Source organism: Tamandua tetradactyla, chromosome 26 (assembly GCF_023851605.1).
Source record: "Tamandua tetradactyla isolate mTamTet1 chromosome 26, mTamTet1.pri, whole genome shotgun sequence".
Lineage (NCBI taxonomy): Eukaryota > Metazoa > Chordata > Mammalia > Pilosa > Myrmecophagidae > Tamandua > Tamandua tetradactyla.
In genome coordinates this window covers 17,744,730-17,758,601 of record NC_135352.1, presented here as the reverse complement: position 1 = coordinate 17,758,601, position 13,872 = coordinate 17,744,730, and the positions used below count along the sequence as shown (strand labels likewise).

The window sequence follows — 13,872 nt, the reverse complement described above, 5'->3', positions numbered from 1 at the left end:
GAAAAGCCCCTCTACTCAAGAAAATTATGAGGTGACAGCATTCTAGGCAATTCTCCTGGTATAATCATGGCGACTGGTAATAAGTTAAAATATTAAAATCTAGTAACTGTTCCATGGACGTCCTTAATTCAGTAAATGAGCTAAAATTTAGGGGTTTGAAGATGTGTTAAGTGTTCATTTCTGATAGGTAAATTACTTTCTAAAACAGTTATAGTGATATAAAAATATAATAACAGTGATATAAAAACTAAATCACACGTTAAAAAATCACTTTGAAAGTTGGATTGTAGTATCAGCCTGAGAGACAGGGTCCCTGTCCTGGAAAACAATATCAAAATAATAAGTAAAATAATTGTATTCCATAAATATCACTTGTTGAATGGGGAAAATGTTCAAATGAAAACAGAAAAATACACTTTAAATTCATAATGCTAGAAGCAATACTTTCATAACAGTAATTTTGAAGACCTTTGTAGTTCCATGGTAAAATTTTCTAAATAACTCAATTTCTCAGTATTAGGATAAAACAAATTCAGGTGGGTCAGGGAACAATATAGGAAAGGTGGCCTCTTCATGTGATCACCACGTTTTTCTATAAAAGCAAAATAATGATTATTTATGCTGTATTGGAATCCCAGGGAGTTTGGAAGGTTGAATAATATGCAGTGATAGCATCATATAGCGTGCTAGCATCCTTATTTATGGCTCTTTCCTCAGAAGTTCAAAGATCTTTCAATGTTTATTTCATACTTCTCCACCTAACAAGGTTGTGAGTTCCTTGAGAACAAAAGCTAAATCTTCTTGTTTATATTTATAGCAGGAAGCACTCTGTCTCATCTGATAGTGTTTGATAAATATTTGTTAAATTGAATTACTAAACTTAGCAAAATTGATTAATGGGAAACTAACTAAATAAATGTGATATAAGAAATATAACAGAAGTTGCTATTCTATTACCATGACACATGTGAAAAGGATCAATTCCAATCATTTTTGCATTTTGTTTTAATATATAGATATCAGAAATTACTGATTGGTTCAATAAAATTGTTTAAATTATGATGTTATAAAGGAAACAATTTAATTCTAAAATTTTTACAAGTCCTCATTTTGCAATTTTCACTTTGAAGTCTTTTGCCAAAGGAGAAATGAGAGCCAAATGCTATTTTAATTAGCTTGCCGACGTGTCTTAAAATTCATAAGTGTGAATATAAGTTAAATTATCACTAGTATATATTGTTTCTGTATTTTCCCAATGATTCATCAATTATTTAAACACTGAGTTAAATCAGGTTTATCAGCTAGTGCGGAAGCAGATCAGCAACTCCCAGGATGCATGTTACTGATCTATATTCAAAAACTGAAACAGAAGCAAAACACAGTCATGATGGGGGTATTCAATTATTCATATATGTACTGAAGATTAAAGGCAGAATGTCTGAGATCTTTTCAAGTCTTGCTGACAATTTTCTTTCCAAAGCAATAAGAAGTACTGTTAGTCAGCACCTAATTCTAATCAATAAGGTGAGATTGGTTGACCAAGTAATAAAATGTTTTTTTTGGAGTGAGTAGCCATTTTGTCTTTGGTTTTGTTGTTGCCAAGAAAAAATTTATAGATACAGAATATAGATAATGTGAAAAAGGCAATTGACTTCTATTATTTATGTATTCGACAGATGTTTGATGTTGGTGAATTCTTAATATATGCCAAATTCTGGGTTAGCTTCATGTGCCTTTTAAAACTATATATGTAGATTTTCTTTGATGTCCTATGTAAACAGATATTACTGTTTTGCAATAGAAAGATCTATAATTTAAAAATACTAAAAAATGCATGCTGAGTAACAATTCTGTAGTTAGCAATAGCAATATGTTTCCTGGAATGGTCCAATATCAATATTCTTTTATATTTCTCAGATTAATTAATTCAATTTCTTAGATATAATTATTAACCTTAAAAATGTTTCTGTTCTCTGTGATGAGAAGTGATGCTGCCCATTGCATAATGCACTTTGGCCAATGATTGTAGGTGTCTTTTGGGATTCAGTGGGATTCAAAGAGTAGGTAATGTATTGTGGGCTCCATTAACTATTATGAGAATAATAAAATTTTTGAATTAGAATCAGAAGAATATATTAAATTTAATTGTATAGTTGGCATATGTCATCATTTTCATTCTTATAAGAATATACTTTAAAATGGAAATGTTTAGGTTTCTAGACTGCCAGTTATTATTTAGAGATGAATAAAATGAAATGTAATGAACTCCCTCTGGTTTTGATAAACTGGAAATGTCTTAATCTCACCCTCATTTTTTGAAAGAGAGCATCACTGGATACAAAATTCTTAGTTGGCAGTTCTTTTCTTTGAGCAATTTAAAGATTTCATGCCACTGCCTTCTTGCATCTGTGATTTCTGATGAGTAATAGGAACTTAATATTATTTGAATTCCTTCGTACATTCCCTTATTGCTTTTTTCTTGCAGCTGTCAGCACTCTTTCCTTGTCATTGACCTTGGACAGTTTGATTACTACATGTCTGAGTGGGGTTCTGTCTGAGTTTATCCTGTTTGAGGATTTTTGGACTTCTTGAATGTGTATATTCATGTCATTCATTAAATTGGGGAAGGTTTCTGCTATAATTACTTTGAATATTCCTTCTGCCTCTTTCTCACTTCCTTCCCCTTCTGGGATTCCCATAATATGTACATTGGCATTGCTTTTGCGTGTCCCACAGGTCTTAGGCTCTGTTCATTCTTTCTTATTCATTTGTCTTTCTGCTCCTCAGAAAGACGATGTAACATTTCAGTTGGCTTGTCTTTGAGATCACTGATTCTTTCTTCTGCCATCTCTGTTCTGCTATTGAAACTAACCTGGAGAGTTTTTCATTTCATTTATTGAGTTCTTCAACTCCATTATTTCTCTGGATGGATTCGCATAATATTCATTCATTGTTTGCCTCATATCCTTATTCCTTTCTCCATGTTTTTCCTTATCTCCTTAGGAATATTGAGGATCATTTTTCTATACGTTTCTAGCCAGTAAGTATAAAATCTGGCCCTCTTCATTGTTGGTTTCTGTATTGTTATCTTGTTTCTTTGGATGGGCCATCATTTCCTGTTTTTTGTTTATCTCATAGTCTTTTGTTGCATACTGTACATTTTAATACTCAAGATATTAACTCTGGGATTTCTTTCTGACCTATCTGATCCTTAACGTTTGTATCCAGTAAGCAATATGTCAGATTTTCTTGAATGCCAAGAACTAATCAAAACAAACAAATCAAGACAAAAATCACCTTTCACTCTTCTTTGGCTGATGTTCTCCTTCCAAGTTTAGCTCTCCTGTGAAAAGATCAGCCTGAGACAAATCAGAAGTGCAGAGTACTCTTTGTCTTCCTTGAACCTGTGTGGAGCTGGAACACGGACCCTGCTTTTTGTCCCTAGACTTGCGCTTGCTAGAGGACTTAAGAATTACCCATTTATAGTTTGTCTTATAAAATTCTTGTGGTCCTCCTTAGTTTTATTCCATCTTTTTATGCCCCTCACATTTCTTCACATTGAATAGTATCTATTAACCTATCTTCAGCTTCACAAACATCTTGCCTCCATTATGTTGGGATTATTCGTTATATTTTATCTTAAACATTGTAATTTACAATTTTATAAGTTCTTTGTTTTAGTTTCTGTTTAGCTGCTAAGATATATATTTAAAATGAGTATTTTTTACCTCACTGAATAAAGTAATAATTGGTTTATAATTTCATTCTTTTGTCTTCTAATTTAATCATCTGAGCCATTTCAGGGATTCCTCCATTGATGATCTTTTCTCTAGAGAATGGTTTATATTTTCCTAACTCTTCATATAGTGAGGAATTTTGGATGTTATCCTTGACATTGTCAATGTGTGATATGGAATCTTTGAATTTTGTTATATTCCTATGAAAGATCTTAATTTCAACAGTCAACTGATTTGGTTGGACTTAACTGTAAGCTCTTTGTTTTGTATAGCATCTCAAATCTCAATTGATTTTTCTTCTTTGTTTTTTTTTTTTTTTTTAGCTTTTTTTTTGGACATGGGCAGGCACCGGGAATCGAACCCGGGTCCTCTGGCATGGCAGGCGAGCATTCTTGCCTGCTGAGCCACCGTGGCCCTCCCTTCTTTCTTTTTTTTCTCCTTTCCTGTAGAGTCTGCCCCACACATGCCTGACTCCAGGGTTGTTTATACATTGACTCCTGTAACTCTCTCCTTTTGAGGTTTACCCCTCACTTTCCAACAGCAAGGATTGTTCTATACTCTTTCCTCTGTTTTTCTATCAAACTTTCAGTGATAGTTCCAACCGCAGCCCATGTCAGGCTATAAACCTTAAAAACATGCAAGCCACCCATACCACTCCCTTCTAAATTTTAGACTCCCCTCTAGAATCTACCTGATTTTTTCACTCTCCAGATCCATTATTTGTTGATTTTGTATTTTTATCAGTGTTTAAAGTATCAGATACAGGAAATATTGTCTCTTTGGCCTTTACTTGCCATCCTGGAAGGGAGAATCCAGCATGCACTTTAAACATAGGTACTAAAACACTTGAAATAATGCAGACCTCCCTTTCAAAAGAGACCTTACTTCCCCTCAATTCACTTACAACATTTATTATTCTAAATCATTTGAGCACCCACTGGTATCTATACACCTTGTTCCCCTATAAATCACCTACTATTTTTACTTTTATTTCATTTGTAGTTATGACACTTGGTTTTTCCATCAGATGATTTAGCTATTCCCAAGTCCAAATAAATAGTTCAAAACATATGGATGCTTATGTCTACATATTATCCACTTAAACATTCACATCTGCACAATATTTGTATAGTTTTAAAATGTTGGGATGTTGAAAACCTCTGAAGGAAATTGATGCAAGGGATTATGTAAAGGTATAAGTCCCTTGGTAGTCAATTAATTGCATAGAGAATTTTTCTACATGGAAGTGATTGGAAATTAGTATAGAGGATGTCAAATAAATTATCCTGATAGAATAAAGTGTGTAAAAAAATTTTTAAAGTAATACAATAAAGAATAATACAAAGAATTCTGAAATGAAGTATGACTTCACATCTTTCTTGAAAGCTAGAGAATGACAGATGAAATGCAAAGTATATTAAATTCTCAAGCAAATTCTGAAGTTTTGGAAAAATGGGAATGTGAAACAACTTTTAATGATACAACTATAAAACATATGTAAATGTTCATTCATGCTATTATAAAATAAAATTATAGAAAATAGAATAAGTTTAAATTTGAAGTCCAAGTTAATATCCTTTATTTAATATCTGTAGCTTTCATAGTCGTTAATAAGAAAAATCTTTATTTCCAATCCAGAACCTAGAACTATAGATTATATATTTGTAAAGGCTACAAATATATTTTGTGCATTATAAAACATACATACAAATAGTAAGTAAAAATCTTGAAATAATATGTATAAGTAGAAGTTCTACTATTTTAATTTACACCATTGTATCTTCTCATGCATTTCTAGGGAAGCCAATTTAGAGGAATTGATCTGGTATAAAAATTCCATAGGTCCAAGAACTAGGATTTCTTCATCTCTTTTTTCACCTAGTTAGTGGCTGTCAGATGGTAAATGCTCAATCAGTGTTTGTTGATTGAATGATAGAAGAATAATGACTCAGTTACGACATAAATCCAGACTCTTGGAATTTTGCTAAGACATTATTCACTATTTCACTGACTCACTTATTCTTAACTTTGCTGAGTATCTACCAAATATCTTCCACATATCCCATAGAGTGTGGATTCATTGATGAGTAAGAAAATACATTTCTGCCCTTGAAGAATTTATAAATATATCAAATACTAATGTCAATGGAGGCTTCATAGTTTGTGACCTACCTCTGTTACCCACTAGCTGCATAATCCTGGGGAAAAAACTCAACCACAGTGAGATTCAAGAATTTCCTAGGTCAAATAAGGATAATTAGAATGTCCACTTCTCAGTACTGATGGCATGATTAAGAGATAATCTATGCAAATTTTAGTTAGGAATAACTTTTCAGTAATAAACATTAGATTTTATTATATTATTATAATTATATGGGTAACTCACTGAAAGATTTGAAGGACAAATCTAATGATGTTTTGTCTTCTGCTACAATATACTATTTTTAAAATGTTTATGATTATGGTTTTATATTTATTAGGTAACTAAGCCACAGAGAGATGAACTGGATTTAAAATACAAAGTTGAATTCATGTGGAACCAATGAGCTTCTTATTCACAGTCCTAGATTTCATTCACTCATAAGAGTTGATAAAACTCTTATGCATTGTAATTAAGTTTCAGTGAGGTTACACCTCAATTGCCCAGGCTGCTTCCAGGGAATAACTTAGATGACTTTAAAGAATGCAGAAATACTTTCAACATAGGGAATGCTTTTCTATTGTCCTTCAGTTTGTAATATAGCTTCTAGACCCACCCAGCTTCCAGTAAGGGCCTTGGAAAATATTAATTTATAAAATACCAATGAAATATAGTATTGTACAATCATCAACCCATTTTTTCATTAGTTGGCATGATTAGTAATACGTGATCTTTAACTTTATTTATGATTTTTTTGAAACTTTGTGCATAAATCCATTTGTGCCATGGTAATTTTTGCATAAAATCATGATGCTGCAACTACTTAATTTCAATGCCTTTAAAAGAGCAATGGAGCTGATTATGCTTAACTATAAATACTAACTTTCTTATTGTCAAATTCATGGAGTTTAACCCTCTTGAAGTTTAGATGGAGATCTCAAGTACAGTTTGCACATCATTTGTGGAGAAATGTATTTTCTAACCTCTATTCAGTATATGACAGTCCTAGAGTAACATATTTGTATGTATGTAAGTATAGATATAATTAAGATGTTGATAGCAGAAGATTCATATATAATACATCCATTTGTCAGTGCACCCAATGAAATCGTATTACTTGAAAAAGAAGGTCAATATGAAGTTTTTTAAGTCTCCAAATATATGTAATATGGTTATGATATTTTAGCCACAAAAAAAAGCTTATTTGCTTAAGCTAGTCAGGCAAGTTTATAAAAATTGTTCATCAGCTTGGTTTAATTCTCATATGTATAAGAAAGATTTAATTACTTCAACATGTTCGTTTAAAAATAGAATCCAGAAATCCTCCAAATAGTCTGCTAAAGTTTTATTTCATACTTGTTAACTCATTGATTTTAAATTCCAAGGATATGTTACTTACCTAGATGTTAGAATATTATTTATTCAACATAGTATTTTTAAATAAAATTATATAATTTTTCTTACTAAATATTACACTTAACTTATCAAAGTATATAGTTGAAACCATATTGATGACCCTAGAGATGTGTATTGCATTTATGTATTAAAAAACTTACTCATTTCAGCAGAGTGTTCATCAATATTGCAAAAATGCTACCCTTTTTAAATGTTTATTGTGCTCCATGCAGAATATATATATATATTTATGGCAGGTACATATCTTAGTCCCTCAGAATTAGTTCCACAAGGAAGGAAAATATTCTTATAAACTTAATTTAGATGCTTGGCCTCCATGGTAGTGAATATCAGAAATTAAACCCTGGTCAATTCAGTTCTCTTTTCTTTCTCCAGAACTGCATCTTTATATTAAGGGGCTTACACAGTGTCAAGATATTTCGGGTGGCGTTTGGTCATTGGTAACATCATGGATCCAAGCTGGAATTTCCTAAGATGTTCTCCTTTTAACCCTTCTTCAGTCTTCTTTCAGTACAGATCTCTATTGTTCTCTCTTCTTTGAGGGCCTTTGGCTCTCCTTGTCTTCAGTTGTCCTGAGACATCACTGCATTCCCCAAAGTCCTGCCACCTAACAAATAAACATCCCACCACCTAGAACTCTAGGTAGCAGAACACAGGGCCCTTCTCTGAGAATATTCGTGACCCCTCACCACTCTAAAAGGCTAGATTTCTGGAACTCAAAATGTCCGTAAGTTTGAGAAACTTTTATCAGCTTCTCTTCCTCACCATTTGAAGCAAAGACTACTGTTTAGGGAGTGAAGAAAGAACAAGGAGTACAAGAATATGGAACAGGGGAAGAAATTCCATTATTGTCTTGAAATAGTATTCCACTCCATAACTATCTTCCTTAATCCTCATGACATTCCCATGAAAATCCTTTAGCATTGTCAATTTAGAGATGAGGAAACTGTGACTTATTGCTACTTGCTCATGTGCTCTGAAGCCAATAATCCTTACTGCCTCTATGAACAGGGATATGAAAATAGGGATCCCCTAAGTCACCATTAGAAAAACATTTTACTCTGTAGCTACCCTGGCAATAAGTACCTGAGGTCTAAAATGAGTAAGAATATTATAAGCATTTTCTGATTAAATAATTAATAAAGATGATATTAGAAATATTCAGAGCACAAAATAAGTAATACATTTTAATGTTCCAGCACAAAATGTCGAAAATAATATAAACCTTTTACACATTCCATATGATTATATGAGTAATGATTTCAACTCATTATCTTTGGAAGCAAACTAAATTATATTAATTATTTGATGAAATATGTGTGTGTTTCTTCCCATTTCTAGGTTCATAGAGCTTGCGTTTCCTTGAATGCCAGATTCATAATCTGTTTTAGAACATTAATCTCCTTAAATTAGATTCATATCTAATTGCTGTGTGAATGGTTCAATCACATCCAAACTTGTAGAATTACAATTAATGTTATAGATAACTAACAACAAATGAAAATAGTGTGGTCTCGGATACTCAACTCAAGGTGTTATTAGGGGGTGTTTATACTGCTCAAGGTGTTACTGGGGGGGGTGTTGGAGAAGTCAATTATAAAACACAGATTTTAACATTCAAATTTTGAGATTTAGATATTGTGTACAAAAGTGTTAATAGTGGGTATTAAGTAGTGGAATCATGAGTGTTTTTTTTTCTTTACAAATCTCCAAATATTCTATGAAGAACACGTGATATTTGTGAAAAACATAAAACAAAATCAGGCTTTAAAAAAAAAAAAGTTTAAACCTAAGTCCTCCAGGGGTTTTGTGCAGGTATCCGGAGAGATCCTTAGAGGTAAAGGTTTCCAAGTAACTTTGGTGATTAAGGAAAACTACTTAAAAGATTGAAATCAAGTCTTCTAAATGCTAACTCTATTCTTTCAATATCACTTTTTTTTTTTTTTTTTAGCAATTCACTCTTAAGTCATTAAAATCAACTTCACTACCTAGCGGGAGCTGACCTTTAGAGGTATAGCAGTTTGATGTAGTTCTACCTTCAAAACAACTGTGGATCTATTGTCTAAAAGGAAACCAGTTGTCCTGGATTATGGTGACTGTGAGCTGGGGGGACCTCTGTCCTAAAGCTGGTCAAGGATGAGCACAGACAGTCATAGCCCCAAAACTGGCTACCTGAAAAATGCAAAAAACAATCCATGGATACTACCTCATATTAGTTCTTTACATTATTATATTCTAGTTCTCACAGTCTATCTTAATTGGACTCTTTTCTCTAGATTCATATTTGAAGAAAATTTTGAAATTGCCTCTCACCTATCTTTTTTTCAAGGTCAACTATCTAAAACATTTGATTTCTGCCTTAAAATTTTACTTTGTGAACCTTTTCATTACATTTGTCTTGTTATCACCCTCATTTCTGCTTGTTTTGTTCTCAGACTATTGTCTTCATTCAGAAAGCATTTTTATGAGCCACAGAGGTCAGCTGGTGTGAGGAAATGACTTATTTATTGATTAATTACAACTTCACAAATTTTCAAGTTTACAAAAATGTGTGCACACTTAAAAGTTTGCAATATTAATGAATTACATTAAAGCTCTCTCCCCTTTGAAAGGCAGGGACAATTTATTGATGGTTACTTGCATGCTAAGTTTGTGGTAATTTATTTATTAAACCTCTAACATTAATATTGATAATGTATAAAAGATTTAAACAAGTAAAGTTAACAAGGCCTATTTTTCATGAGCATTATTGAAGGGGAAAACTACCTAAGAAACAGTTATTAAATCTTCATACAAATGAGAGTAAATAATTGATGTTAACAAATGAAGAGTTTAGAAAGAACCAAGAAAGAAAGAAGGAAAGAAGGTAATCAAGAAATCATGCTAAAATTTCTAGAAAAAGCAAGGATTTTTATTTATGCCAGCCTGTTTTTTTATTAATTAATTTTTTGTTGACTAATATTATCCTTGACTTCATCTTAATTGTCTTCTTTTCTATTAATGATTTGTGTTTGTTCGTTTTTCCTTCAGACTTGAATCACCCACCAGATCTTTGATAATGGAAGCTCCTAGAGGGGTCCAGGTGAGTGCAGTTGCAGGAGAGTTCAAGGCTACCTGCAGGAAGGAGCTTCATTTACAGTCAACAGAGGGGGAGGTGAGTGAAGAGGGCAAGAGCTGGCCCTTGGCTGCTGAGAGTGCTACTTCTTAAATAAATGCATATGATTCTAGGGGAAACAAAGAGTTGCTTCATGAGGAAATTTAGATTATGAAAATATCAATACTTCTTCTTGAACATTGAATTCATTATTTAAATAACATTGGTAAAACGAATGTTGTTTTAAGTTAAATCCTCATTTATTTTTCACTGAAATATATTCGTTCACAAATCAGTCATAAGTAGAGCATCTAAATTTCTGTGGCTTCAAAATCTGTAGAAAAGTATCATTGCGATCAAGTTAGTATGAAAAAATGAAGTCAGTACTTGTCTCTTAATTCTATTTTGGTCTTCAGAGAGTTCTTCCACAGAGTACTTCGGATGTCTGCTTGTTTTTCCTGTAGAAATTATACCTATATTTTTCTAAAAATAAAACAAATGTCTATTTTGCTATTTAGTTAAATTGATATTTCCTGAATAAAGTAATACATTTTGTTAATGTTTTTCTCCCACATTACTTTTTCTCCTTCACGAATCTCCTTTAAGTTGTGTTGTCATTCTGATAGCGATCAAATGCAGTGCTCTCTGTCTAATAGGCATAACAGCCAATCTATGACACTGGCATTTCAAAGAGAGAATTTATTGCCATATGAAACAAGAACTGATGGCCTATTAGCTGAAAAATCTCTCTCCCTGAACTGCAGTAACTCGGGGAGTTTTTATAGTATCAAAAGATGGGCTGTCTTTAAAATAATGAGTATAATAGCTCAAGATGATGAAGTCAGATGATCTCATTTTTGAGCATGCACGGATAGTTTACATGCTTAGTCACAGAATGTGTCAGAAAATGGCAGCCTTGAATTGATGAAGGGTGTTATTTTTGGTAGTATAAAGTTTAAGCTACTCTATACATCAGGTGAGCTAATTTTGGTTGGATCTAGTTTTGTCTAGTAAGAAAGTTTAAGAATTGGGGATGATTAGTTCTGGATTTACCCAAGTTCCTTCGTTCATAAACATTAGAGACTGTATTTGTGATTATAAGACTATAAGTTGTAAAACAGGATAAGGGAGTTCAAGTGGAGCCATTATCAAGGTTTTTATTATAACAAGATAAAAGTTATATACTTATACAAACATTATCAAAGATCAAGGCAGCTGTGTTACAATTCAGTAATCTCAGGTATTTCCTTTAGGCTATTTCACATTATACTAGAAACTATATCATCATAATTATTTGTTAAACCTTAATTTCTTGGTTATAATTCCTTTAAAGATCATCTGTCTTTTCTCAATGCCTGCTTTGAAAATCCCTTCATCTTTGAGGTTCCACTGAAATGTGATAAATATACATTTATTTCATTTACCTTTCTGTCTGTATACATTGTACTTGCTGTGTCTCTGGATTCACAATTCTTAAAATTACTCAGCATTAATTAGCTCTTCAGATATTATTTCTCCCCCTTTTCTCTATGGCCTCCTTCTGGAACTCTTAAGAAATTTTGTCTTATCATTCTCTTACCTTCCAAGTCTCTAAGCCTCTCTCTTCTTCATATTTTCTACTTCTTTATCTCCCTGTGCCTTACTGTGCATATTTACTCAGTTCTACATATGCAGGGTCCTCTTCACTATCTAATCTCTTATTTTATCCTGTTCTGTTTCTGGGTACTTAAATCATTGGCATATGAAATTCTTCTGTGGCTGATTACATCTGCACTCAGCTAGGGGGAGTGCCTGCTGCAATGAATGGTGTTTGATTTAATTGGCTGGATACTTAAATGCAAGAGTTCAACGTAGCACAGCCCAAGAAGCTCAGCCTACTTCAGCTCAGCCCAGGTGTTTGGAGATGCAGAAAGGAATCGCCCTGGGGAATGCCATTGAAACCCAGAAGCCAGGAGAAAAGGCCATCAGATGTCACCATCTGCCTTACCATGTAACAATGAACCTCAGATGAAAGTTAGCTGCCTTTCCTCTAAAAAATTATAAAATTTTAACTAAGCAAATCCCCTTATTAAAAGCTGATCCATCTCTAGTGTGTTGCATTCATGCAGTTTTGGCAGACTAAAACAGCCCCCAGTTATTTACCCCTAGTATTGGTGTGTGGTACTAGTAAGATATTACGGTTAACTATAGTCCATAGCATGCAGTGGTTAATTTTTCCCCATATACCACTTGTATTAGCTAAGGTTCTCTAGAGAAACAGAATCAGCAGGAGATATCCATAAATATAAAATTGATAAAAGTGCCTCATGTAACCATGGGAATGTAGAGTTCAAGGTCTGTAAAACAAGCTACAAGCTGTTTGACTCCAGTGAAGTTCCTCAACAACCTCTCCGGAGAGGCTGGCTGGACAACCATGGGAATGGAAGAGTCCAGAGTCTGCAAGGCAGGCTGTGAAGCTGATGACTCTGAGGAAGGGCCTGGATGAACTCCACAGGAGAGGCTCACTGGCTGGAGCAGGAAGAGTGACTGTCTCTTCTGAACCTCCTAAAAAGTCTTCTGGTGATTAGGTCAGGCATCACTCATTGCAGAAGGCACTCCCCTTAGCTGATTACAAATACAATCAGCTGTGGATGCAGCCAATGTAATCATGATTTGAGTCCATGGAATGTCCTCATAGCAACAGACAGGCCAGCGCTTGCCCAACCAGACGACCGGGCACCACTACCTGGACAAGTTGACACATGAATCTGACCATAACACCACTCTTTTATCAATTCTTTGTTTGAGAATTGTTCATTTGAATTAGTTCATGAAAGAACTTATTTATACTTGTAGTGTTAATCAATGAGATACATGACTTTAAACAGCCCTTTTCAATTATGTTCACCTTAAATATGACACTATTACTTATAATCCCTATAACAAAATGCCATCCACTCTATCCCTTTCCAAACATTTAACTTCAATCTCATTAACAATTCTGCATTTATTAGGTATTCACTCCCCCTTCTCTAGCTTCTGTCTATCTCTAGGTACACTATATTCTACTTATTAAGACACCGAGTTTACATGTTCTAGTTAGTTCATATTAGTGAAATCATACAATATCTATCCTTCTGTGTCTGGCTTATTTCACTCAGCATTATGTCCTCAGTGCTCATCCATGTTGTTGCGTGCTTCAGGACCTCATAACTTCTTCCTGCTGCATAATATTTGTATGTATATATCAGGTTTTGTTTATCCACTCATCTGTTGATGGTTACTTGGCCTGTTTCTAACTTTTGGCAATTGTGAATAAGGCTTTTATGAACATTGGTGCACAAATGTCTGTTCATGTCCCTGCTTTCAGATCTTCTGGGTATGTACCGAGCAGCAGGATTGCCTAGTCATAACGCAACACTAGACTTAGTTTCCTGAAGAACCTTGTCAAAAATCAGTTGGCTAAAGATCTGAGGGTCTAGTTCCAAACTCTCCATTCAATTCCA

At 33.6% G+C, this 13,872-nt stretch overlaps 1 protein-coding gene across 2 annotated transcripts in view; it reads left to right on the top strand.

Moving 5' to 3' along the window:
• The window catches only part of SGCZ (sarcoglycan zeta), a 528,743-nt gene that overhangs the window by 505,448 nt on the left and 9,423 nt on the right, over positions 1-13,872 (top strand). For both annotated transcript variants that reach the window (XM_077144552.1, XM_077144553.1), the window contains exon 6: positions 10,324-10,447. In XM_077144552.1, the coding sequence (XP_077000667.1) occupies positions 10,324-10,447 (124 nt within the window). The remainder of the gene's footprint in view (positions 1-10,323; positions 10,448-13,872) is intronic.